Source organism: Leopardus geoffroyi, chromosome B1 (assembly GCF_018350155.1).
Source record: "Leopardus geoffroyi isolate Oge1 chromosome B1, O.geoffroyi_Oge1_pat1.0, whole genome shotgun sequence".
NCBI lineage: Eukaryota > Metazoa > Chordata > Mammalia > Carnivora > Felidae > Leopardus > Leopardus geoffroyi.
The window spans coordinates 194012270-194040163 of NC_059327.1; the positions used below are offsets into that span (position 1 = coordinate 194012270).

Here is a 27894-nt window from a genome sequence, read left to right on the forward strand (position 1 = left end):
TTTGAGTGAGAAACAATTTATTACTCACAGCCAAAAAAAAGAAGCAGACACATCAGTTTTGTTTGTTAGCTCCCCATACCCCAACTCCCACAGCGTGACATGGTAAGGATCAGATGTCACCTCTCCATCATGCAGTGGGTTGCATGATATTAGACTCTAGGGTTTTGTGGGGTTGCTGGTATATCTTCCCATCCTCGTCTCCAGGGAGATTATCCATTACTCTGGAATGCAAGCAAACAACTCAGGGGAGGGAAAGAAGGCTTTATCTTTACTTCCCTGGTATGTCTCTAGCTTCATGATCCTCAACTGTCTCCCTTTACAAACATTCTTAATGTGGATGCAAATACCTTCATTCAGAGAATCCACACTGAGCAGACATGTGAGATATTCATGGGGAACTGTATTCCAACACTTTATTTCGAGTACCAAAAAGGCAAGTAAAAAAATCACCTTCAATAGAAGACAAAATCTGAAAACACAAATATTACAAGAATGCTAAGCATGGTAGCTGATGGAAAGGAATTGCTCACCTTTACAATTTTAGAGAGAGCCCTTGCCAAGAGAAACACCACCCACTGGAATCAGTGACTATATAAAGGCAGAAGTTGAAATTAATTTGAGGAACACATATTAAGCAATTTAAGTTGCTTAATTATCAGCAACAATGTGAGGAAGCCATATCAATCAATGCCATTTTTGAATGCTTATAGAGATTATCTGACCAAATCAGATTTTAAAATGTTAAAAAAAAAAAAAAAAATGGGGGGGGGCACCTGGGTGATTCAGTCAGTTAAGCATCAGACTTCAGCTCAGGTCATGATCTCAAGGTTGGGGAGTTCAAGCCCCACATTGGACTCACTGCTGTCCATGCAGAGTATGCTTCTGTCCCCCTCTCTCTGTCCCTCCCGTGCTCGCACATTGTCTCTTTCCCTCAAAAATAAACAAATATTGGGGCGCCTGGGTGGCTCAGTCGGTTAAGCGGCCGACTTCGGCTCAGGTCATGATCTCGCGGTCCGTGAGTTCGAGCCCCGCGTCGGGCTCTGTGCTGACAGCTCAGAGCCTGGAGCCAGTTTCAGGTTCTGTGTCTCCCTCTCTCTGACCCTCCCCCGTTCATGCTCTGTCTCTCTCTGTCTCAAAAATAAATAAAAACGTTAAAATAAATAAATAAATAAAAATAAAAAAAAAAATAAACAAATATTTTTAAAAATGTAAAAGAGACTTTGCCACACATTTAATAATTATTCCTGAGAATACAACCTCAAGTTACAGATGTTAGAGATCATTATTTGTTAATTAGATGTACATTACATCCCCACTTACTGTGTATCATACAAAATGGACATGAATTCTGCTCCTATGAAGCACTCGTTCCAGGGTAGCAGATTGACAGAATTAGTTATCAAATAAATAAAAATATTACAAATGATACACTACCAAGAAAAGAAACAAAGGGAATAATGGAACAAAAACTAAGGTGGGTTAGGAAAATCCTCTTTAGGGAAGTTAACGTTGAATTCCATTTATTCTCAAAATGTCAGCCAGAGTCTTCTATTTATTTCATCTTATTTTATTTTTTTAAGTAATCTCTACACCCAATGTGGGGCACAAACTTACAACCCCAAGATCAAGAGGCACATGCTCTAGGGGCTTCTGAGTGGCTCAGTTGGTTAAGCGTCCAACTTCAGCTCAGGTCATGATCTCACGGTTTGTGAGTTTGAGCTGTCAGCTCAGAGCCTGGAGCCCACTTCAGATTCTGTGTCTCCCTCTGTCCATCCCTCTGCTGATTGCACTCTGTCTCTCGCATTGTCTCAAAAATAAATAAATATTGGGGCGCCTGGGTGGCGCAGTCGGTTAAGCGTCCGACTTCAGCCAGGTCACGATCTTGCGGTCCGTGAGTTCGAGCCCCGCGTCAGGCTCTGGGCTGATGGCTCAGAGCCTGGAGCCTGTTTCCGATTCTGTGTCTCCCTCTTTCTCTGCCCCTCCCCCGTTCATGCTCTGTCTCTCTCTGTCCCGAAAATAAATAAACGTTGAAAAAAAAAATTAAAAAAAAAAATAAATATTAAAAAAAATAATAAAATAAAAAAAAAAGAGGCACATGCTCTATTGACTGAGCCAGCTGGGCACCTATGAAGTGAATCTTTTAAAACCTAATTCACATCACATCTTTCCTCTGCATAATCCTTCAACTGCTCTCCATTTCAGACAGAAACCCAGAGGCCCTTTGATGGTCTACAGAGCCCTTCATGATTTGGTGCCCATATAACAGTTCCCGAGCCTTCTTTCTTATTGCTGTTTCTATAGCACTTATTACCTTTAAAATATTTTAAGGGTTATTTATGGTCTGTCTGTCTCTCTCCCTGCCAGTTCCACGAAGTTCCACTACAGAATGATCTTTGCTTTCTTCATTTTGCATCCCAAATGTCTCTAGAAAACTTCCTGGCCTCTAACAGAAGTTCATTAAAGTTTTGGTCAAAGAATGGAAAGTTACATTATGATTTCATTAATATTTAAATATGCCAAAAATAAAAACCAAGTTACCACATACAATGCTATGTTAGCATCTGAATTCAGCATAGAAAAATGTCACAAAATAAGAAACACAAGAACACAAATCAGGGAAGATTCACTTAAGGTGACGGGTGTGCTTGCCTGCTGAGAAGTTCGCTCCAGTCGGGAACACAGGAGGACAGTGCCACCCGCATATCTGCTGCACCTTTCAACCCGTTTCTTTCCTTTGCTTGTAACTGGGTCAGGACTGAAAACCCACGCTCGCACAAACTGGCTGTCGTGAATGGTAACAGAAGCGGGACACTCTTTCTGCTTAGCAGAGGGAAGTCTTCCTTTACCTTAATCCAAAATGCCGATAATGTTAATGCTTCGTAGTCAGTCTTCAATGTACATGAGGAACTGAGCTGCAGTAATTCACTCTCTTCTTCAGGCACCAAGTTTAACTCAATTACTGATTCTGGGTTTCGAAAAGCAAAGGGATCTTTCACCCAGCTGTTTTCTCTTAACGTTTCAAACTTCTCTTCTGGAAAGAAATGGTTAAAAGTTTGAGACAGAGAAGTGAGATGCACCAACATCTCTAATTTTATTTCTTTCAAAAGGTTTTCACTAATAACGTTCTCTTCGATATGTTGCAAAAATCTTGGAAACATGTAGTAGCTGGGACGGCTGCTTTTAAGCCTCGCTTGCCATAACAATAGTGTCTTTTGGAATCCCTGGATGCGTTCGACCTGTTGGAATATATTGCTATTTTCCCCCTGTAGTTTTAAACTCAGTTCGTGAAGAATGCCAAAAATATCTGTTAAATATGCCAATTTCATCACCCAAATGTCATCTTCCAAAATACTTGCCAAATGAGATTTTTTTTCAGTAAGAAAAAGGTGGATCTCGTTCCTGAGTTCGTAAACCCTGCTTAGTATTTTGCCATGAGACAACCAACGAACTTTGGTATGGTATAGTAAGTGGGTACGATTAGCTCCAATCTCTGAACAAAATGTTTCAAGAAGCTGGTTATTTAGCGGACTTCCTTTAATGAAGTTAACAACTTCCACTGCGTTTTTCAGTACTTCCAAGAGATTCTGTGGGATTTCTCTGGATGCTAAAGCTTCACGATGTATAAAACGGTGATTCCACACAGCGCCGTTATTAGTAACTTCTAGCAATTTTTTAATTACTCTGCTGTGTCTTCCGGTTTTGCTTGCTGCTCCGTCACTTGTAACCCCTTTGCAGTTCTTCCGGCTTAATTTATATCGGCCAACAATGCACTTTTCTAATTCTGTAAAAATATCTAACCCGCTTAGGTGTGAGGTTATATTTAAATAACACAAAACATCCTCCATGAAATCTTCTTGCCACGCGTATCTGACATAAACTAAGAGTGTCGTGCCGCTCCCCAGATCGGTGCTGTCATCGAGCTGGATCGCAGTCTATACCAGTCTGCAACCGGGTAAGAAGCATTGTTTCTAAGTGTTCCGCAATAGTGCACATTCGAAGAGATATTATATCATCACTAGATATCGTTTTTAATTTATCAGCCGATTTGTCATCAAAAATTGTACGCACCATATCCAAACACGCTGGAAGAATTATTTTGTCAGCAGCCGTGTGAGCCATTTTCTCTTTTGCCACTCGATATGCAACCAAATACGACGATAATAAGGCTTTCTCGCTAACAGCTGTAGGACAACCAAGAAATCGTGTAGACAACTTTACATCCTTTTTCTTTCTTTGAAAATACTCAAGAGGCTTATCAGTAAGTTCAGCATGCTGAGTTTCTAAGTGCCTTTTTAATTTAGAAGGTTTTAAGCTCTCATTTGCAAGAATATTATTACAAATAACACACTGAGGTCTGTCATTTTCAAAGGGTTTTTCACATTTGATAAAACCGTATTTTAAATAATCTTCATTATAACGTCTTGCACTTACCTTTTTCTTTTTGAAATGTGGCTCAAACGAGGTTGAAGTTTGCAGATTACAGTCAGTATTTCTCTCATCATGGTCACTATTCACATTTCCAGGTGCAGCAGCTGAACTTGAACAAGTGTCTGCACACTTCACTTCATTTTTCCTCTTTCTTTTAAAAACGATAGGATCCATTTTAAAAGTAATGCTAATTAAAATGTTTTAAATGCCACGAAAAAAATTGTGTATATATATATATATATATATATATATATATATATATAGCCTAGATAACATCTTTCCCAAAAAATATAGTTTGCAAATGCATCTCAGTTGAACATCTCAGACTTCACATCTAGTTGTAAATCACGGGAACATAAACTAGACTGCTCACCAACTTTATTATTATGAAAACGAAACAAGACACCAGTGGACAAATGCTTGAAAAGCCATTTCTTAGCCAGTATACATTCTATTCATTATATGCCATCCATTAGTTAATTTTCTTTTCAGATCTTGAAACTGACCTTAGTATTCCTGGTAGCACAATTCTGGCAGAGGAATCACACAAAACACTTGATATATTTTACTGTTTAAAAAAAACTTTCACTGTGACTTACAGAACTGATTTCATGACCTGCTAATAGGTCACACACAGAATGTGAAAAATGTTCATAGAGAGATTTTTCCTGTGCTGTGCTGAGCTTGAGTACGTCTGCTTGATGATCAAAGCAGCTAGCTAATCTGTTAGGCTGTTGGCTGGTACAGGAGCTTTCTTGAAGTGGTAGGTATATATCCTACATTTTCGTTCTTGATACTTTATGATGGGAAGAGTTTTTAAGAATGTCAGTTATGGTCTGACCCAGTGAGGATCCAATGCTGCTTTCCATGGCTAGGTCAACTACCAAGTTGGACCTGATGATATATTTGTAGAACTTTCTTGGACTGCACCCTTGGCCTGGGAATAAGAGCAGAGAGATGACATTAAAACTTTATAATACAGAGGTTATTATTGCCAGCTATGGCAACCTTCAGGATATCCAAGATCATGGGTCCTGAAGCAAAAGGCCTAAAGCTCTTCTCATCACTATGTCGTATCAGCTTAGGTCTATTTCTGTAAGACAAATGACCTAAACCAAGATTGGTAAATAGAAACAATGATGTCAGGGGTGCCTGGGTGGCTCAGTGAAGCATCCAACTTCAGCTCAGGTCGTGATCTCGCAGTCCGTGAGTTCAAGTCCCGAGTCGGGCTCTGTGTTGACAGCTCAGAGCCTGGAGCCTGCTTTGGATTCTCTCTCTCTCTCTCTCTCTCTCTCTCTCTGCCCCTCCCCTGTTCACGCCCTGTCTCTGTCTCTCTTTCTCTCAAAAGTAAATAAGCATTTAAAAAAAATTTTTTTTAATGTTTTTATTTATTTTTGAGACAGAGAGAGACAGAGTATGAGCAGGGGAGGGGCAGAGAGAGAGGGAGACAGAATCCAAAGCAGGCTGCAAGCTCTGAGCTGTCAGCACAGAGCCCGACGTAGGGCTCAAACTCACGGACTGTGAGATCATGACCTGAGCCGAAGTCAGACGCTTAACCAACTGAGCCACCCAGGCGCCCCTAAAAAATTTTTTTTTTTTAAATTTTTTTTTCAATGTTTATTTATTTTTGGGACAGAGAGAGACAGAGCATGAACGGGGGAAGGGCAGAGAGAGAGGGAGACACAGAATCGGAAACAGGCTCCAGGCTCTGAGCCATCAGCCCAGAGCCTGACGTGGGGCTCGAACTCACGGACCGCGAGATCATGACCTGGCTGAAGTCGGACGCTTAACCGACTGCGCCACCCAGGCGCCCCAAAAAATTTTTTTTAATAAAAAAAGAAAAAATGATGTCTGTAAAACCTGGAAGTTGGCATCAGAAACTGCAAAATACACTTAATAAAGCTGAATACAGCGAGCCATGGAGGCCCATGGTTCATCTGCCACTTTAGACTTCCTCCCAGTTCAGTTTGGGTATATCCATCGTAGAAGCACAGGTATCCCCTACTTTCTAAAAGGCTGTGTTATGCCATTTCACTTCTAGGGCAGACCTACATTGATAGCTGTTTTTGCTAACTGAAAGAAATCCAAAGGGATTTTCACTTTTGTGAAAAGAGCCATTACCATACTAACGTAGGTCTTTGGTAAAAGCAAAGTGGCCTCACACCAACTTTCTGAAAGCAGGGGATTTCACAGGAATGCCCTATTTTCAAAGGGGAAACCTGTGCTCACTGCACTGCCCTTTGACCTTGGTGTTATTTGGGTTTTAGTGTCATACACAGCACTTTCTTACATAGCATTGCATCAAGTTGTTCCGCCCTTCTGGGGGAGGGAGGTAAAGCCTTATACTTACTGTAGTGTTTATTAGAAATTCAACAACTTAAGGGCACCTGGGTGGCTCAGTCGGTTAAGTGTCCAACTCTTGCTTTCGGATCAGGTCATTATCTCACGGTTTGTGAGTTTGAACCTCACATCTGGTTCAGTGCTGACAGTGTGGAGCCTGCTTGGGATTCTCTCTCTCCCCCTCTCTAGCCCTCCTCCACTCACATGCTCTCTCTCAAAATAAGTAAATAAAAAAAAAAAAAAATTCAACATCTTACAGAGTGAATAACTGTTATTAGAATCATTTACATTAATATTTTCTTATTATCTGTATTCTTGATGCACTCTGGCATCTGGGTTCTCACGAATCAGAGAGGGACTGGGCATCCCCCAAAACTACTCTAGAGATGGCAAACAACTCATCAGATAGCAACCAGCTCAACCAGTTAACACAACTTTCATATGCAAACTCACCATTCTAGAGCCCACCCCACCTGCACACACACCCCAGCCCACCCCAATCAGGCTCTTAAACTCAGGCAATATTCCCCTCCGCCCCAGTCATCTCAGAGCCAGGTATCTGACAACTAGGAACAGTCCCTATGCCCTAGAGCCTGTTGAAATCAATCAAAAACCCAATTTTAAACCTGCTTAGCCAGCTCATCCTGCCTCACTGGTTCTGTCCTAGAAAATACCCAGGCTTTTCCACAATACAGGCTTTTCTGCAGTTTCCCTTCTGCTCCCTCTGCCTCCTGAAACCTCCTGTTTCCCCCTGTGGCCCCTTGCATGGCTTGGCATGCTCTATGTCCTGCCTCTAGGGATCTGGGTGTATAAAAACTTCCTACTGTGTGACATTTCTGTGTCTGTGTGTCTTATCATGCCTGATTAAAATAAATCCTGAAGAGGTTTTGAATCATTTTTGTTATTGCTCTAGTTACAAAGTCATATAGTTTGGTGCTAATCCCATTGTCCCCATAAGGCCTGTTATTTTTTAGTATAAATCCTGCATTCCTTGAGTTTTTCCAGGAAGTCATAGTGTTAAAGCTGAAATACACATTATCTTAAGATTACTTATTATTTGTCTGGTGAGCAGATTTCCCCCACTCACCTGAGAGAAATATTAGAATCCCCTGATTAGGGGGACACACTAAGTATTTTCCTTTCTTTTTTTTTTTTTTTTTTTTTTTTTTCAACGTTTATTTATTTTTGGAACAGAGAGAGAGAGTATGAACGGGGGAGGGGCAGAGAGAGAGGGAGACACAGAATCGGAAACAGGCTCCAGGCTCTGAGCCATCAGCCCAGAGCCCGATGCGGGGCTCGAACTCATGGACTGTGAGATCGTGACCTGGCTGAAGTCGGACGCTTAACCGACTGCGCCACCCAGGCGCCCCTAAGTATTTTCCTTTCTAACTACCACCAATTCTTCACCTGAGTGAAAGAGCAGACTTGATACTAGGACACAAGCAAGGTATGGGTATAAGGAATATCAAGCGGCTCTCAAAAATGAGCATACAGGGGCGCCTGGGTGGCTCAGTCAGTTAAGCGTCGGACTTCGGCTCAGGTCAGGATCTCGTGGCTCACGAGTTCGAGCCTGCATCGGGTTCTGTGCTGACAGCTCAGAGCCTGGAGCCTGTTTTGGATTCTGTGTCTCCCTCTCTCTCTGCCCCTAACCCACTCACATTCTGTCTCTGTCTCTCTCAAAAATAAACATTAAAAAAATTTTAAAAAAATGAGCCATACATTATTTATATGCCATCAATATTCATCAGCCTATTGCTGTTATATTTATGTGGGGACCTACCCTTTCAACTATAAAGCCAGCTTGGAAAGAGGCATCACAGAGAACGGTAAATTTGAGCAAAAAAGATGTCAGAAAAGTCTATAAAGAAAAGGCTATAGTCTTGGTGATATTCTTCTGTGAGACTTCATTAATTATACCTATATGGACTTTACTATTAACAATAGTTTGACAATAATTGACAAATGTATGACATGTATCCATCGCTATGATATCAGAATATGTTCACTGCTCTAAAAATCCTATGTTCTGCCTATTCATCTCTACCTCCCTCCAATCCCTGGTAATCACTGATTTTTTTTTTTTTAATGTCTCCAGTTTTACCTTTTCTAGAATGTCATAAACTGGAATTTACAGTATGAAGCATCTTTACATTGGCCTCTTTCACTTAGTAATACATATTTAAGGTTCCTTAATGTCTTCTCATGGCTTGATGGTTCATTTCTTTTTACCACAGAATAATATTCCATTGTCTGGATATAAGTTTATTTATCCATGCACCTACTGAAAGACTTCTTGGTTGCTTCCAAGGTTTGGCAATTTTTTTTTTTTTAATTTTTTTTTTTTCAACGTTTATTTATTTTCGGGACAGAGAGAGAGACAGAGCATGAACGGGGGAGGGGCAGAGAGAGAGGGAGACACAGAATCGGAAACAGGCTCCAGGCTCTGAGCCATCAGCCCAGAGCCCGACGCGGGCCTCGAACTCACGGACCGCGAGATCGTGACCTGGCTGAAGTCGGACGCTTAACCGACTGCGCCACCCAGGCGCCCCCTGGCAATTTTTTTTTTAAGTTTATTTGTTTATTTTGAGAGAGAATGTACAAGTGGGGGAGGGGCCGACAGAGAGAGAGAGGAGAGAGCCAGAATCCCAAGCAGGCTCCGCACTGCCTGCGTGAAGCCTGACACGGGATTCGAACTCATGAATGGTGAGATCGTGACCCAAGCCAAAGTTGGACGCTTACCTGCCTGAGCCACCTAGGCATCCCCAAATTTTGGCAATTATCAAAAAAGCAGCTATAAACATCAGTTGCAGATTTTTGTGTGAACATAACTTTTCAACTCCTGTGGGTAAATACAAAGGAATCTGCTGGACTGTACATACGGGTGCATTTTAAATTTTTTTTTTTTTTCAACGTTTTTTTTATTTATTTTTGGGACAGAGAGAGACAGAGCATGAACGGGGGAGGGGCAGAGAGAGAGGGAGACACAGAATCGGAAACAGGCTCCAGGCTCTGAGCCATCAGCCCAGAGCCCGACGCGGGCTCGAACTCACGGACCGCGAGATCGTGACCCGGCTGAAGTCGGACGCTTAACCGACTGCGCCACCCAGGCGCCCCCATACGGGTGCATTTTAAATGAGGATATCAGCAAAGGCTGTGTATCTTTTTGTTGCTGGAGCACACCATAATTGTGGACACAGATTACACATTATAGACAAAGTGTAGTTGTTGATTCTTCTTCTTCGACTTCAAATGCCAAAGGGACTACTCAAGGATCTCATGAGTCCTAACGGCCTAGCATGCTACTCAGGTGCCTTGTTGGTCTCTGATATGAAATGTCAGAAAACAGAAGCAAGTTAGAACTGAAGGGTACAGATCTGGAGGTACAGGCAGGAATAAAGATGGCTGTGAGATGGGTCACACTATGTGGCATAATTCAGTGAGAAACAGGGATGTGAAGAGCTGGTCAAGAGAAATCTGTCCTGTTTGGTCAGTTTAGCATTGGACAAATGTTAAATCTCGAATTTAAGGGCTGAAACTTTACGAAAAGCTTTAATAGGCACCCTGGAGCAATGCTGGAATGCAGCTTCAGGAAGGTGCCAGGGAAGTGGCAGGAGAGGCCACTGAGGAAACGGGTGTTGCTGTAGGAGTAGGATGAAATTGTAATACGCAACAGCACAAAATGCATCACCTTGTCTCTAGGCTAGCACTCTCTTGGCATAGTTTTCTGTTTATAGTAATATAAAGGGTTGGTGCCCTCAGGAAGACCTACAGATAGGGACAGAGGTCAGGGTTTATTAGAGTGGTGGCAATTTTAGATGTTGGTTGCCTTAGATGGGGCTTGGGAATATCAACTTGGCTAGTTATTATAAATGCTTTAATGATGGCTAAGTAGCCTAAGTAACTAGAAATCTACTGTATACAGTACCAGACTATACTTAAAAAGATGTGCATCTGGGAGAGAATTCGGGGACTGGTAGATGCCTTGACTTAATCTTGGTTAGAGGTTTCCTTGAAAGATGGCATGTTCCAAATATTTCACCATGGTCTGAAAAAGGCAAAGCTTTTCTTATGTCCTGTCTTCCAAGATAGGTTGGTAGGACTAGAGAGTTTATTTCTCTTGGATGTCAGAGCACAGTGTATATCATCGATGTTTAAACCAGAACTAAACTGTTGGAAACTCAACTGCATCTAGATTTCTTTTTAATGAATAAGAAGAGTTGGAGGGAAATCACAGTAGCCTTAAAAGCAATCTGACTTAGATACATAGCTGCCCTTAAAAGGTGAAAGAGAACAATTATTGAGTCTTCCTCTCAGTTAAAAGTTCCAGTAAGGATGCTTTCTTGTTTTTAATACTTCTTCCCCTCCAAGAAATCTCAAATCACTAGCGGTTTTTGTTGTTGTTGTTGTTGTTGTTTTTAAAGATTTTAAGTAATCTCTACACCCAACGTGGGGCTTGAACTTTAAATCCCAAGATGAAGCATAGCATGTTCTCCCAACTGAGACAGCCAGATGCTCCACAAGCCATTACAATTTTAAGGATAAAATATGCCATGTTCCCCCAGGTATTTTATAGATATTTACCTTATACAGCTAAAGAAAAAAGGGGCTAAATGTGCTACAAAGTCTTTTGTCTGCCCTCCTTTTGTTTAACTTCTCTTACTGGGAAGTCATAGGAGTTTTGGGGGATAGGCTCAAACCTGTTTTTGGTCTAACCATAAGTTGGGGAATTTTAATTTGAAGAGACATATTCGTAATTAGGAGTCAATGTACATCAGAGCATACACATACTATACATAACATGGGCAAGTACATCAGTGTAATTCTACGGCCCAAATGGGCTCTGCTGGGACAGATCCCTTCATGGCCAAAACTTAAAAGATCATAAACGTGTGCACTGATGCTTAAGATAGACATATTGAGGTTGACCATTGTCATTTCCGAGCAATAATGCTCTTTAATCAGATGTGCATATAGCGTAGCCATCCTTTAGGACAGAATTTCAATTAAGTTGACCAACTAGTTGTACGGGAAGTTTCCTTATATACCAAGATGCACTAACATAGTTATGTGATGTAGTTTCAGGTTACTGATTTTGCACAAATGAATCTTATCTACCTGTTCCTAGAATGTGTTTGTCATATGGTAGGTACTCAGTAAATGTATTTGAAATAAACGAGAGAATGAATGACACTATTTTTACCAGTCAGTGAAAAATAAATTACCAAACTATATTTGAACAATTTGGTAACATGTAAGACAAAGGCTAGTAAAACATATTCTTTAAAATAGGATAATCAAAGATACCCTATTTTACAATAAACTGCTTATAATGTTAAGTAGCAGAAAGAAGGGTCCTATACAAAGATACATGTAAACTATTTAGATTTAGTTTATAAAGCTTAGCACCTAAATCTACCTAAAAATAACTCACGTAAAATACTAGTATCTCACTTATAAGTTTGTATTACTATTCTTTTAGACAAAATCAACTGTCATTTAAGCATTGTTTTTTAAAATATTTTTATTACTCCTATTTCAACCCAATCCTCTCAGGAGTTTATAATTGGCTATGCTTCAGACTGTTGAATTAAAAAAGTATTTCTTTGGTGGGGGGGGGCGGTGCCTGGGAGGCTCAGTCGGTTAAGCGTCCGACTTCGGCTCAGGTCATGATCTCATGGTCCGTGAGTTCGAGCCCCACGTCGGGCTCTGTGCTGACAGCTCAGAGCCTGGAGCCTGCTTCAGATTCTGTGTCTCCCTCTGCCCTTCCCCTCTCAAGTTCTGTCTCTTGCTCTCTCTCGAAAAAATAAACATTAAAAAAAATTTTTTTAAGTATTTTTAAGTTTATTTATTTTTCAGAGAGCATGCTCACAGGAGTGAGGAAGGGCAGAGAGAACCCCAACCAGGCTCCACACTGCCATTACAGAGCCCAACGCAGGGCTGGACCCACAGTGAGATCATGACCTGAGCCAAAATCAAGAGGCTGATGCCCAACAGACTGAGCCACCCAGGCACCCTCAAAAAGCATTCTTAAAGAGCGTACTCCCTCTCCTAAATCAGACAATTCACCTACAATAATAGTAGAGGGAATGTATTAGGGTATAGACCTGGTAGAAGTGGTAATGAAAGCCTGGGAAACCCCTTCCTTTTTTTTTTTTTAAGTTTATTTTTTTATTAAGTAATGTCTACCCCTAATGTGGGGCTCAAACTCCTGACCTCGGAGATCAAGAGTCTCAAGCTCTTCTGACTCAGTCTGCCAGGCCTCCAGGGGGGTAAGTCCTTTTTTAACTGAAACAGGACGGCAAGATATCAGCAAGGTGTCAGCTAGGTGGAACACAGAAGTAGAAAATGTTGCAAGTTTGACAGAAGGTGTGAAACAGTTCTTCAGGAAAGTGGGGCTATGAATGAATGGTGTAGGAAAACGTTTCAGGATTTTAAGCAAGTATGCATGATTGTCTTATATGTTTAATGCAATGATCATTCTTGCTGTAAGCGTAACAGGTGATCTTTAATTCCCTGACACTAATTCTTACATCTTAGACATATCTCCATGGTGTTATGAATATTATCCTCTAAAAATACAGCTTTTTGGGGCACTTGGGTGGCTCAGTTGGTTAAGTGCCCAACTTCGGCTCACATCATGATCTCACAGTTTGCGAGTTCGAGCCCGGTGTCCCGCTCTGTGCAGCCTGGAGCCTGATTCAGATTCTGTGTCTCCCTCTCTCTCTGCCCTACCCCCACTTGTGCTCTGCATCTCTCTCAAAAACAAACATTAAAAAAGTAATAATAAAAATAAAAGTACAGCTTTTCATTTATTTTTATTGCCAGGCACTCACAAAAATTAGTTTTGATCAGTTTTCTCACAATTCAAAAACCTCTAATGGTTCTGAGCTAGTGCATTCTCCCCAGGACAATTTCTTTAAATCTAAGCCTCATCTTATCCTTCATACAATTCTATATTTTAAGCTCTAAGACTACCACAGTTCTTGAAATTTGTCATGCACTTCCACGATTCTGCTTCTGACTAGTATTCTGTTTGTATGGAATATCCTTAAGTCATTTGAGATCCTATTCATTCTTTAAATGATTTAGCTCAAATGCTACAGCATTCATTCACTTAACTAATATTTAGGAACTTACAATGTATCAGGCACTGGGCATACGGAGCAAAAAAAAAAAAAAAAAAAAAAGGATAAATACTGAAAAATTAATATAAGGGAATACCTGTTCAGGTGTTACAATGAATGAACCAGAGTTACGTTACACTGGTAAATCTTAAAAACGTAAGTTAACAAGCAAGCTACAAAAGGATATATACACTGCTGATTGTTAAAATTATGCAAAACATTACTATATATGTTGTTAAAATTAAAGCATAAAAGTGCTTGGGAGAGTGGTTACCTTGGGCAAGAGGGAACAGAATGAGACAGCGTGGGTCAGACAAAGGATTTCAATTTATATTATCAAGGAATTTATGTAATTTATTTCTGCAGTTAGGTGGCGAGTACACAATGTATGATTTATACTTTTGTCTGTATAAAATATTCTACGTTTGTAAAGGACATGTAAGGCTTGATTCCCTCCTGAAGACACTGCAGATCTGTCTCATAACCCGTAACCTAAAATTACCTTCTGTCTCTTGTACTCTCGTTTACCGTATTGCCTCGATGCACTCATTAGGTAGGACACTAGATCCTAAGGGTAGGAACTTGCAGGTATCACCTTCAGGTATATTCACATGTTATCCTCTTTCCAGCGGATTCCTGACTTCTCTCCAGTCCTCTCGGGCCCAACTAGGCCTTCTAAGAATTTCAGCTTGCCTCTTCCAACCGACCCTAGAATAGCTCCGCTCAGACCCTGGATTGCTGTCCCTCTCGCCCCGGGAGGCCTCAATTCGTCCCCTGTGCGAAAGCAGAAGGTGCCTCCCCCAATGAAACCCGGGATATCTCCCGTTAGCAGACTCTGGTCCATCCCTATCAGAGTCTGCCTTTCTTCTCACCTCCAGCCCAGCGCCACAAGCCTCCCGCTTCGCTCGACGAGCGGCGGTTCAGCTCGTCCCATTCTCTACGCAACACCACTTCCGGCCTAACCTCACCACTCACAAACATCTCACTTCCAGCCGGGAAAAAAAACAAAAAACAAAAAACAACACTGGCTCGGCCCTTTGCGCACGCGCAAAACGGCGGACAGGGCCGAAATTTTCGCCTCCCGGCAGTGTCGCGGTAGTCTCGCGGTATTTGCTTGTCCCGCGGGAGTTCTTTTGAAAGCTCTGGCGGTAACCCCGCCCTGGGTGCTCAGCTGCGGGCGGATCGGAGCCGGAGGCGGATTTGGAGTCTGGTCCCGCAGTCTGTCTGGTCCCGCCGTCTGTCGGGGCCGCAGTACCTCTGTGCAGACGAAGCTCGTCCCAGCCAAGTCACGGCGCCATGGGGGCGGAGTAGAAGCTGCTGTCGGTTAAGGAGGCCTTTCAGCTGGCGCAGCAGCCGCACCAGAACCAGGCGAAGTTCGAGGTGGCGCTGAGCCGCACCTACTGCAAGGTCAGCGCGGCCCCAGCCTCGGCCGCCGTCCCCCCGCGCTCCCGGGACCCTCGAGTGGCCCTTGAGCGCACGCTACCCCTGACGGTCTTCGTAAGACGATTGTAGGGAATTTTGAATTTTAGTACCGTTTTACCTGGTTTACTTGTTTAGAGACCCATGTTGTATTTAATGATCATAGTCTTGTGTCTCTTTAGGTTAACAGCTCACGGACTTTTAACATACATCTTCATTTCATTAAAGTAGGCTTAAAATACATACATAAGTACATATTTATGTTTCTGCCCTGTAATGATTTTAACAAAACACACTTTTAAATTCTTGACAAAATCAGTGCAAATAAGTGCATCTTTGTTACAGCGACTTTTCAGGTTGATATATTTATCGCCTTTTTTTTTTTTTTTTTTTTTGTAGACTATACCCAGTACCGGTGGTGGGGGTAGTGGGGAGGTTGGGGGGGTGGAGGGGGGTGGGGTTGTGGTGGTGGTGACCCAGCTCTGGGCTTGAACTCACAACCCTGAGATCAAGACCCTAGCTGAGATCAAGAGTCTGCCGCTTAACCAACCGAGCCACCCAGGCGCCCGTTTATTGCCTTTTATTTATTTATTGCCTTTTATTATGATTTTAAGAAATAGAAAAAAATGTTAGGTGCAGGAGTTTTTATTTTAACTCATACTTCACACGACATGAATCAGTAAATATTTTACAAGCACTAACTACACAGAAGAAATGCTCCTTCCTAGTCCCCACCAGTACTGTCCCTCATAGTCTTCTACAGGTAACCATTTTTTTTATTTTTATTTTTTAATGTTTCTTTATTTTTGAGAGAGACAGAGACAATGCGAGTGGGTTAGGGGCAGAGAGAGAGGGAGGCACAGACGCAGAAGCAGGCTCCAGGCTCTGAGCTGTCAGCCCAGAGCCCGACGCAGGGCTTGAACTCGCAAGCTGTGAGATCATGACCTGAGCGGAAGTCGGTGGCTCAACCGACTGAGCCACCCAGGCGCCCCTAAAGGTAACCATTTTTAATCAGTTTCTTGTTTATCCTTCCAGTCTTCATGCAAATACAAGCAAATATGACTATGCATGCTTATTTCCCTCCATTCTTCAATATTTTTTGCATTGTTTTGCACTTTGCTTTTTTCACTTAATAGTATATTTTGGATATTCCTTATCACTGTCTAGTTACATTTCCTCTTTTTTTTTTTTCTTTTTTTAGCTGTGACATAATTCCATTTTGTGGACATACTCCAATTTGTAGCCAATCCACTATATGTACACACTTGTTTCCAGCCTTTACATATTCAAAACAATTTTTTTTATTCTTTACACCCAAGGTGGGGCTCAAACTCACAACCCTGAGATCAAGAGCCCGTGCTCCGCGGACTGAGCTAGCCAGGTCCCCTAGAAACAATATTTTAATGAATACATGTCGTATCCTACATTTGCACAGGTAACTGTCAGATTGTCTGAAGAGAACTGGGTCAGGTAGGAAATGCAATTTTTTTTTAAGTTTATTTATTTTGAGAGAGACAGAAGCAGCATAAGTGGGGTAAGGGCAGAGAGAGAGGAGAAGGAGAGAATCCCAAGCAGGCTCCTCTTTGCCAGTGCAGAGCCCAACTGGTGGCTGGAGCTCAGGAAACCTTGAGATCCTGACGTGAGCTGAAATCGAGAGACAGAAGCTTAACTGACTGAGCCACCCAGGCGCCCCTTATAGGAAAGGGATTTGTAAATGTGATAAGTACTGACAGCTGCCCTTCATAGAGTGGTCCATTCTACACTCCCAGCAGCCAAGGATGAGAGGTATTCCTTTTTTTTGTTTGTTTGTTTTGAGGAGGAGAAGGAGGTTTGGGAACCACTGGAATATAACCGAGAGGATGTTTTATGATAGAAAAGAAAATTGTAAGTGAAATCCTGAACAGTGTGGGAATATGAGTTACAATGATAAACAATTCATCAAAAAGAAAAGAAATTGCTGTATTATAGGAAGGCGTAATTGTAAAAGGCAGTGTTGAATTGACACCAGTGGGTTTTTTCTTTCCTTTTTTTTTTAAATTTTTTTTTTTTTAACGTTTATTTATTTTTGAGACAGGGAGAGACAGAGCATGAACAGGGGAGGGACAGAGAGAGGGAGACACAGAATCTGAAGCAGGCTCCAGGCTTTGAGCTGTCAGCACAGAGACCGACGCGGCAGGCTTTGAGCTGTCAGCACAGAGACCGCGAGATCATGACCTGGGCCGAAGTCCACCACTTAACCGACTGAACCACCCAGGTGCCCCATGTCCAACTCTTGATTTCAGCTCAGGTTCATGAGTTCCGCCCCGTGTTGGGCTCCTCCCTGACGACGCTGAGCCTACCTGGGATTTTTCTGTCCCTCTCTGTCTGCCCCTCCATGGATTGCTCTCTCTCAAAATAAACTTAAAAAAATTAATGGGTTTAAAGCTTTAAGAGCTTATAAAATTTATTTATTTTTCGGTGTTTATTCTATTATTGAGAGAGAGGACAAACTGCGGAGGGGCAGAGAGAGAGGGAGACAGAGGATCCAAAGCAGGTTCCGCAATGACACCAGCAAGCCCGATGTGGGGCTCAAACTCACGGACCACGAGATCATGACCTGAGCCAAAGTGGGACACTTAACTAACTGAGCCACCCAGGCACCCCAAGAGCTTGCATAATTTAGAGAAAAGACAGCTCCCAGGGGTCTAAATTTATATGTGATGATAAGTAAGTTCATGGTATATGTATATACACACATATTTATGTCCTATGAAAGTCACCTTATAAATATTTTCTATGATAAAATATTATAATCAAAAGCCAATTTATTGTATAATACTAGGTTTAATTTGTTTACTTTTCAAATGCTACCTTATTTTTTTAAGTTTATTTATTTTGAGAGACAGAGTGTGAGTGTGGGAGGAGTAGGGGGTCGCTCAATCTCATAGAGCACGGAGCCTGATTCATGAACCGTGAGATCATGTACTGACAGCAAGAGTCAGCTGCTCAGTGCACAACTGACTGAGCCACCCAAGCACCCCTGTAATGCTAGCTTTAATTTAAAAAACTTAGGAACCAGTTTGAGGCAAATATATTTAAATGAGTACTTAAGAAGATCAAAGACTTTTTTTTGATCCAAAAATTATTGCATTCTTGTTATTTGGCAAATATTATTTCAGGTAAAGTTTATTTTGAGACTCAAATATATATTTAGTAAACCTATGCATGAAATTAACATACTTTTTTTGCATGAATTATGGCTGCCTTATGAATTATTATTGAATTCTGGAATTCTGAACCTGGGGAAAATCAAATGGTTGTCATTATAATGCCACCTGGGAATAATTTGATTTATGTATTTTTTTCAGGACTGAGGCAAATAGCAATGAAGTTGGGTTTTTAGTGTGCCAGATTCTAAGTAAATTCTTGGGAAATAAGCTGGAAAAAGGCCAGATTGGTAATGTTTTGTGCATAAAAAGAATGAAGCTCTTATTAGGCTAAAAGATTAGATGTGAGGATACAGGCAATCCCAGCTCTTTCAAGACTTAGAACATTTGGGTAACGATTGCCCCATGGTTAAAGGTATGTGCTACTTCACGGTGTCTTATTGATTTTAAATGCAGGTAGTTGAATTTTTTCCTTATTAAATATATAATATATAAGTGAGAGAAGAGAGTGTGTGATACATGCATATACCTCATTTAAAGATAGATTGTTTCAGGGGCACCTGGGTGGTTCAGTCAGTTAAGCATCTGACTTCGGCTCAGGTCATGATCTCATGGTTCCTGAGTTTGAGACCCTCATTGGGCTCTGTGCTGACAGTTCAGAGCCTGGAGCCTGTTTTGGATTCTGTGTCTTCTCTCTCTCTCTCTCTCTCTGCCCCCCCCCCCCCCCCCTGGCTTGCACTGTCTGTCTGTCTCTCTCTGTCTCAAAAATAAATAAGCATTAAAAAAATAAAGATACAGGGGCACCTGGGTGGCTTAGTCTATTAAGTGTCTGACTTCAGCTCAGGTCATGATCTCAAGGTCTGTGAGTTCGAGCCCTGCATCGGGCTCTGTGCTGACAGCTCAGAGCCTGGAGTCTGCTTCAGATTTTGTGTCTCCCTCTCTCTCTGCCTCTCCCCAACTCATGCTCTCTCTCTCAAAAATAAATAAAAAACTTGAAAAAAAAATAAAAAAAAATAAAGATACATTATTTCAATAGCAATATTGAAAAATTTTTTTAACGTTTATTTATTTAATCTCTACACCCAACATGGGGCTCAAATTCCCTACCCCAAGATCAAAGCGTCCCCTCTCCTTTATTTTTAAAGTCAATTGCAATCCTTTGATACCAACTTGGTATCCTATAATGTAAGTATAATTAGAGCAGAGCCACAGGTCAAGCAAGGGCTCAGTCCCACAAGACTGCCCTGACTTAGGACACCAGCCACAAGTCTCTGGTATCCCCAAACTGCTTCCACTTCTATGTAGCTAACTGCAAATTTTGGGGATACCCATGACAACCACACCCCTTCCCCAGGTATGAAAATTCTCTAGAATGATTGACAGAATTTGGGAAAGTGATGTACTTACTAATTACAGTTTTATTGTAAAGGATGCAGTGAAACAGCCAAATGGAAGAGATCTATAGGGCAAAGTAAGGGAGGCATGGGGGTGCAGAGCTCCCATGACCTGTCTGGGTATGCCACTGTCCCGGCCTATCTGTGTATCCACCAACCTGGAAGCTTGAGCCTAGTTGTTTCAGGGTTTTTTATGAGATTTCATTGAGTAGATATGTTTGATTAAATAATTGACTATTTGAACTCAATCTCTAGTTCCTCTCCCCTACTTGGAAAAAGGGTGATAGGCCTGAAAATTCCTGCCCTGTAATCACCTGATTGTTTTTCAGCTGACCAGTTTCCATCCTGAATCTAAGGTCTTCACATGCCCAACCCCTGCTCGAGTCCCCTCATTACCATAAACTCACATAAAGTTGAAAGGGACTCCAGAATAACAAGACATTCCTATCTCTCAGGAAATGCCAAGGTTTTTTGAGCTCCAAACCAGGAATTAAGATCAGATACATTTTTTATTACTCCATGAAAGAATAATAAAATGAACACATATACCTAACATCTAAGTTAAATGGAATGCTGAGGTACCTTTGTTAAGTTTCTTATGCCTTTTTCTGAATGTATTCCCTCTTCTTTCCTTCCCAGGGGAAACCCTATCGTGAATTTTGTGTTACTAATTACCTTTCTTTTCTTTTCTTGGTTTTTTTTTGGTGGGACTTTCTCTTTAATTTTTATTTAATTTATTTTTTAAATTTACATCCCAGTTAGCATATAGTGCAACAATGATTTTAGGAGTAGATTCCTTACTACCCCTTACCCATTTAGCCCCTCCCCCTCCCACAACCCCTCCAGTAACCCTCTGTTTGTTCTCCATATTTAAGAATCTCTTATGTTTCCCCCCCCCCCCCCATTTTTATATTATTTTTGCTTCCCTTCCCTTATGGTCATCTGTTTTGTATCTTAAAGTCCTCATATGAGTGAAGTCATATATTTGTCTTTCTCTAATTTTGCTTAACATAATACCCTCTAGTGCCATCCATATAGTTGCAAATGGCAAGATTTCATTCTTTTTGATTGCTGAGTAATACTCCATTGTATGTATACCACATCTTTATCCTTCCATCCATTGATGGACATCTGGGCTCTTTCCATACTTTGGCTATTGTTGATTGGCTTTCTTTTCTTTAGAGTTTACTTTATTATAGTTTTAAGGCTACGTAGATGTATCCCCCACATAAGTACTTATCTTTGCCTTTTTTCACCTTAATATAAATGGAATTATATTACATATACACTTTTGTAAGTGCTTTTTTTTTCCACTTAATACTCTTGGTAAGAATCTGAAGTGCAAATTTATGCATGTAGCTATAGCTCATTCTTGTTCACTACTAGATGGTACAGCATTACGTTTTAGACAGAGGGCACACTTGGGGCGCCTGGGTGGCTCAGTCAGTTAAGTGTCTGACTTCGGCTTTGGTCATGATCTCATGGTTCGTGGGTTCAAGTCCCACATCGGGCTCTATGCTGACAGCTCAAAGCCTGGAGCCTGCTTCAGATTGTGTGTCTCTCTCTGCCCCTCCCCCACTCACACTCTGTCTCTCTCTCTCTAAAAAATAAATAAACATTAAAAAAAATTTTAGAAAGACAGCACACTTGAATTATCCAGTCTCTTTAGTATTATGAACTAAACTGCCATCAGCATGCTCAAACATGTGCTAAAATTTCTCTGGCTAATAATGCCTAGAGGTAGTGTTAGGGACTGAACTGTGTGTCTCCGAAATTCATATGTTGAAGCCCTAACTCCCGATATCTAAGAATGGGACTGTATGTGGAGACAGGGTCTTTAAAGAAATAATTAAGTTAAAATAAGGCCTTTGAGAGGGGGCCCTAATCCAGTCTGACTTGTGTTTTGATAACAGAAGGCAGTTAGAACATACAGAGAACTCATGGAGAGAGGAAAGGCCGTGTGAGGACACTGGAAGAAGACACGTACAAGCCAAGAAAAGGGCCCTCAGGAGAACCCGGACCTGCTGACAGTTTGATCCTCAGAAGTCCAGCCTCCAAAACCAAGAAAAGAAATTTCTGTTGTTTAAGCCATCTCGTCTGTAGTACTTTTGTTATGGCAATTCTGGCAAACAAATACAGGTAGAATTGCTAGATGGGAGTATGTCGGTGTGCAGCTTAACTAGTGGTACTCACGTGTTTTTCTGAAGTAATTGGACCAATTTGCAATCCTGTCAGAATTCTGTTTTTCTTTTTAAGTTTGTTTATTTTGAGAGAGAGAGAGAGACCACAAGTTGGGGAAAGGCAGATAGGGAGAGAGAGAGAGAGAGAGAGAGAGAGAGAGAGAGAATCCCAAGAAGGCTCTGCACTGTCAGCACAGAGCCCAATGAGGGGCTCAAACTCAAGAACCGTGAGATCATGACCTGAGCCGAAATCGAGTTGGACCCTTAACCGACTGAGCCACTCAGGTGTCCCTCCTCATTTCTTTTTGTACTAGTATGTTTTGTTTCCCATTTTAGTTTCTTTGTCCTATAAATATTAGGTGTAGTTAATACTAATTTGAAGAAAATGAGTTATGTAACAAAATATAAGAAAACTAGAAGGAAGTCACATTCTTCTACAGCTTATATAACTGAACAGATGCTTTGAAATCAGTGATGTGAAAAAATCTTCTATAAGCCTGGTTACACTTCACTGAACTATCTTAGAGTTGCGTCATCTGTCTGATATGTAAAAGTAGCCTGCAGTGGCAGACTCACTGTTTTCTTTTTTAGTAACTCCCAGTTGAACTGATGGGAATTTGCAAAAACAATGGTTGTAGGTATATGACAAATTAATTCATCGTTAAGCGCCATTACCTTGATTATTTCCTAACACAATAGAAATATGTAAGCTGATAGGGAGAACAGAAGGTTATATCACTGAAAAGTTTCATGCAATGATCCCTTTGTAAGAAAAAAAATATCCCATGCAATTTCACTAATGTGTAAATACAACAGAGAGATAATCCCAAATAAACACAATGCAAATAAAAACTGGGCGACATTTTATTTAATGTGATGAGTGTGCTGTCTTTAGGAGTTTGTTCCAGTCGGATACACTATTAACCCTGTTTCTTTTTTTAATTGGATTAACTATTTAAAAGTATTAATAAGTGCTATAGTAATTCTGTTTTTTTAATGAGCAGTCTTCATGCAAAAGAATGATAAAGCCAATGTCTCATAATCATTGTTCAGTGTTTGTGAAAAGTGTTAATGTTTTATGTTCTTCTCGAGTGTAATTGATTTTCTGATTCAGAGTTTTAGAAAGCGAGTGAATCTATCCAGATATTTTTCTTGAATGTATCAAAGGTTTGTTTGTGTGTGTATTTGTTTGTTTCTGAGGCATGATGGTTAAAAGTTTGAGACAGGACACTACAGTAAAAAATAGACAAAATATTTGAAACGCTGTTTTTCAAGATAGGAGGCAACGAAGGATGTGAGCCCTCATGGAGAGGAAGCAAGGTGAGTTCTATGATTGCTCCAGCTTACTGCCTTGGGAGAGTTTCTAGGCCACTGCACAGGGAGGGGGGAAACAGAGACAGCCTGGTGAAATCTTAGGAGACAGAGCTGAGAGTCCTTGTAGAGTTTGCAGCAGAGACCATTAGAGGGAAGAGAGCTGCACAGAAACAGCTCTAGAAATCTGGAAGGACTCTTCTTGAGTTTTTAGGTGAGTACTAATCAGCATATGCAGCTGAGGAAAAAACCACCCGAAAGTAATAGAGCAGCTCAAAGGTCTGGGAATAATGTCTGTTCCTACAAGACAGACTGGAAAAGAAAACCTCCTCATTCTCAGGGCATTGGGTAGAGTATACAGAAAGGTTTCACCTCTGTTGTGGGGAGTAATTAGTCCTAGGCCGAGCACTGTTCTGTCTTGCCTTGCGTTTAAAGCAGGACCTGAAAGCATCAAATTATTTCCAAGGAACTGGACCAGAGCAAAGATTTGTAGAAATAAAAAAATACCTTGTACCCAGAAAGATAAAATTCCTAATGTTTAGCATCCAGTCAAAAACTACCAAAGATGTAAATAAGTAGGAAAATAGGGCCCATGATGAGTCAAATCAATTGAAACGGACAAGTATGTTAGAATTTGCAGACATTATACTGTAACTATTCCATTTGTTCAAAAATCAAGTAGACAGACATGGAAGATGGAAAGACACCAACCAGACTTCTAGAAAGAAAGTATAATATGTGAAATATAAAACACCGGTTGGAATAAATGGCAGATTTGATATTGCAGCAGAAAAAAATTAATGAGTTTGAAGACCTGTCAATGGAAACAATGCAAGGTAACAGAAATTTTTAAAAGCATCCAATATGTTGAATAGACTAAGGTGTGGGGAAGGAATTTGAAGAACCTATTTGAAGAAATGATAGCTAAAAAGTATTTAAATTTTGATGAAAACTATAAACCCACAGATTCAAGAACAATGAATCCCAAGGACAAGAAGTATGCAAAAATGTTCACCAAGGCACATCATAATTGTTTAATACCAATGAGAGATTAAAAAAAAAAAAGTGAGAGAGACAAGAGGATAAAGACACTATTTGCAAGTAACTTGGAAACAGTTAAAAGACGAGGATGAAATCCGATTTCTTTCAGGAAACAAATTGTAAAAGTCAGTATACATGATGTATTAGAAAAAGCCCTGTCAACCTACAATTCTATGCCCAGAAAAAGAATATTTAAAGATAAGTATTTATTTAAGTGTTTAGGTAAAACATAAGATTTATTTAAAATATCTTTAAAACGGGCGCCTGGGTGGCTGAGTTCGGCTCAGGTCATGATCTCATGGTCCATGAGTTCAAGCCCTGCGTTGGGCCCTGTGCTGACAACTCAGAGCCTGGAGCCTGCTTTGGATTCTGTGTCTCCCTCTCTCTCTGTCCCTACCCTGCTCATGCTCTGTCTCTCTCTGTCTCAAAGATAAATAAACATTTAAAAATAAATAAATAATAAATAAATAAATAAATAAAAATAAAAATAAAATATCTTAAAAACAAAGGCAAAATACTTTTCCAGACTAAAGCTGAAAGAATTCATCACTAGCAGATCTATTAAACAAGAAATGTTAAAGGAAGTCAAGTCTTTCAGGCAGATGGATATACACTGGAGACCAAAAAACTGATCTGTGGCTTGTTATTTAAGCTTTAAGCTTAGAATGGATTGCACATTTTTTAAGCGCCCCAGTATGGTGACAATTATTAGAGCCTGGTATTAGGTACATGAGGGTGTTCATTATACTATTGTCTATTCTTATGTTGGATTTTCCACAAGTTTTTTTTTTTTTTTTTTTAATTTACATTACCCAACAATCTTATCTCCTGTAAATAAATACAATTCAGTTTTGTACAGTGTTTTATTTATTTATTTATTTACTTATTTAGTGCCTTTGTTCCTCATTTTATTTTATTTTATTTGGCTTTTTTTTATTTTCAACGTTTATTTATTTTTGGGACAGAGAGAGACAGAGCATGAACGGGGAGGGGCAGGGAGAGAGGGAGACACAGAATCGGAAACAGGCTCCAGGCTCCGAGCCATCAGCCCAGAGCCTGACGCGGGGCTCGAACTCCCTGACCGCGAGATCGTGACCTGGCTGAAGTCGGCCGCTTAACCGACTGCGCCACCCAGGCACCCCTATTTGGCATTTTTAAAATTTATTTTTTTAATTTGCATCCAAGTTAGTTAGCATATAGTACAACAATGTTTTCAAGAGTAGATTCCTTAATGGCCCTTACCCATTTAGCCCCTCCTTCTCCCACAACCCTTCCAGTAACCCTCTGTTCTTCTTTAAGAGTCTCTTATGTTTTGTCCCCCTCCCTGTTTTTATATTATTTTTGCTTCCTTCCCTTGTGTTCATTTGTTTTTGTGTCTTAAAGTCCTCATATGAGTGAAGTCATATGATATTTGTTTTTCTCTGACTAATTTCACTTAGCATAATACCCTCTAGTTCCATCCACGTAGTTGCAAATGGCGAGATTTCACCCTTTTTGATTGCTGAGTTATACTCCATTGTACATATATACCACATCTTTATCCATTCATCCATCGATGGACATTTGGGCTCCTTCCATACTTTGGCTATTGTTGATAGTGCTGCTATAAACATGGGGGTGCATGTGTCCCTTCGAAATGGCACACCTGTATCCCTTGGATAAATGCCTAGTAGTGCAATTGCTGAGTGGTAGACTAGTTCTATTTTTAGTTTTTTGAGGAACCATCATACTGTTTTCCAGAGTGGCTGCACCAGTTTGCATTCCCACCAGCAATGCAAGAGAGATCCTCTTTCTCCGCATCCTTGCCAACATCTGTTGTTGCCTGAGTTGTTAATGTTAGCCATTCTGACAAGTGTGAGGTGGTATTGTGCAATGTAATATTTAAACGACATAGATCTGTACTAACTGATCTTGCTACATATATCAAAGTGTTATGCAATTTGTTCTCATCAAATCGGATTTTGAAATCTACAGACTACAGTAAGAACTATTGCTTCTAATTGTTATAGTAAATAAATAAGCTGTGCTGTCTGCAGAGATTTTAATTAATTAGCTGAGACTTAAAGGTATACATACTGTATCCAAATATGATCAAAGAAAGCATGTGAGTCTCTTTCTTTTGTCTCACAATATGCTTTCATGATGATAGTAAAGTTTCATCAGTAACAATGGTGGACTAAGAAATTAGACTGGGGACTTGAATGTATTTTTCTCCTTTTCTTCATCAATAATTTTAGCTTGTTGGGGCGCCTGGGTGGCGCAGTCGGTTAAGCGTCCGACTTCAGCCAGGTCACGATCTCGCGGCCCGTGAGTTCGAGCCCCGCGTCAGGCTCTGGGCTGATGGCTCAGAGCCTGGAGCCTGTTTCCGATTCTGTGTCTCCCTCTCTCTCTGCCCCTCCCCCGTTCATGCTCTGTCTCTCTCTGTCCCAAAAATAAAATAAACGTTGAAAAAAAAATTAAAAAAAAAATAATTTTAGCTTGTTTCCAAGTAGCTTTTTGATTGTAAAGATCTTATGCTTTCATTTTAAGGTAGCAATTATTTGATAAGCCCACAAATCAAATTATCTTTATTATAATCTTCTGTACTTTTTTTTCTTTTTAGAATGTAGCTTGAATGATGGCACCTGGCTGGCTCAGTTGGTGGGGCATGTTGCTCTTCATGCCAGGGTTATGAGTTTGAGCCCCACACTGGGTATAAACACTGCTTAAAAATAAAAAAATTTTAAAAAGGAAGAAGAAGAATGTAACTTCGATGAAGTAAAGCTTTGCTGTTTAAACATTTTTGGTGGTGTCTGAGTGGCTCGGTCGGTTCAACATCCAACTCTTGGTTTCAGCTCAGGTTATGATCTCACAGTCCGTAGGTTTGAGTCTTGTGTATCAGTGCAGAGCCTGCTTGAAATTCTCTGTCACTCTCTCTCTCTCTCTCTTTCTCAGTGCCCTTCCCTGCTTGCACTCGCACACACACCCTCTCTCAAAAACAAATAAGCTCTGTTAAAAAATTTAAAAAAACACTTTTCTCCATATAGTCATTACCTTACATTCCAGGTTCAGCCAATGTTCAGTTGAATGTTCAACTCAGCGTTCAAGTTGAGTTCGAATACTGTTTTCACTTCACACTTTAAAAAAAAAATTATGGGGGCGTCTGGGTGGCACAGTCGGTTGAGCGTCCGACTTCAGCCAGGTCACGATCTCATGGTCCGGGAGTTCGAGCCCCGCGTCGGGCTCTGGGCTGATGGCTCAGAGCCTGGAGCCTGTTTCCGATTCTGTGTCTCCCTCTCTCTCTGCCCCTCCCCCGTTCATGCTCTGTCTGTCTCTCTCTGTCCCAAAAATAAATAAACGTTGAAAAAAAAAAAATTATGAACTTTTTAAAAAGTAATCTCAAAAAACAAAAAATAATCTCTACATCCAACATGGGGCTCGAACTCACGACCCCAAGATCAAGAGTCACACACTCTACCAACTGAGCCAGTCAGACATTCCTTCACTTCATACTTTTTTATTATTTTTTAAA

General features: G+C 40.8%; 1 protein-coding gene and 1 long non-coding RNA gene across 7 annotated transcripts; one reads left to right on the forward strand and one right to left on the reverse strand.

Moving 5' to 3' along the window:
- Positions 1–27507, reverse strand: FAM200B (family with sequence similarity 200 member B). 6 transcript variants are annotated; one of them, XM_045474491.1, is made up of 7 exons: positions 14765–14906; positions 5028–5365; positions 4432–4579; positions 4069–4181; positions 2847–3942; positions 348–469; positions 1–221 (listed from the first exon to the last, which is right to left on the reverse strand). In XM_045474491.1, exons 5-6 carry the CDS (start codon positions 3843–3845, stop codon positions 389–391), a joined length of 1080 nt encoding a protein of 359 aa, XP_045330447.1. In that variant the 5' UTR covers positions 3846–3942; positions 4069–4181; positions 4432–4579; positions 5028–5365; positions 14765–14906; the 3' UTR covers positions 1–221; positions 348–388. The 6 variants fall into 6 exon arrangements, 5 of the variants coding, with proteins under 5 accessions (XP_045330447.1, XP_045330446.1, XP_045330445.1 ...); XR_006711562.1 differs by lacking the exon at positions 2847–3942 and having other exon boundaries at positions 14765–14882; XM_045474490.1 differs by lacking the exon at positions 14765–14906 and adding an exon at positions 27417–27507 and having other exon boundaries at positions 2847–4181.
- On the forward strand, positions 15040–22883 carry LOC123596154. The gene is made up of 2 exons (XR_006711563.1): positions 15040–15299; positions 21765–22883. It is a non-coding gene; the product is annotated as an uncharacterized LOC123596154 (long non-coding RNA).
- Positions 27508–27894: the final 387 nt, after the last annotated feature.

What these genes read in the sequence shown, in the direction of transcription:
- FAM200B (XM_045474490.1), bottom strand. Translation starts at nt 3,845, where the DNA reads ATGGAGGATGTTTTGTGTTATTTAAATATAACCTCACACCTAAGCGGG. An exon ending in TATCGGCATTTTGGATTAAG is followed by an intron (nt 470 to 2,846) that starts GTAAAGGAAGAC and finishes TTGTGTTTTCAG; the next exon opens with ATTTTGTCTTCTATTGAAGG.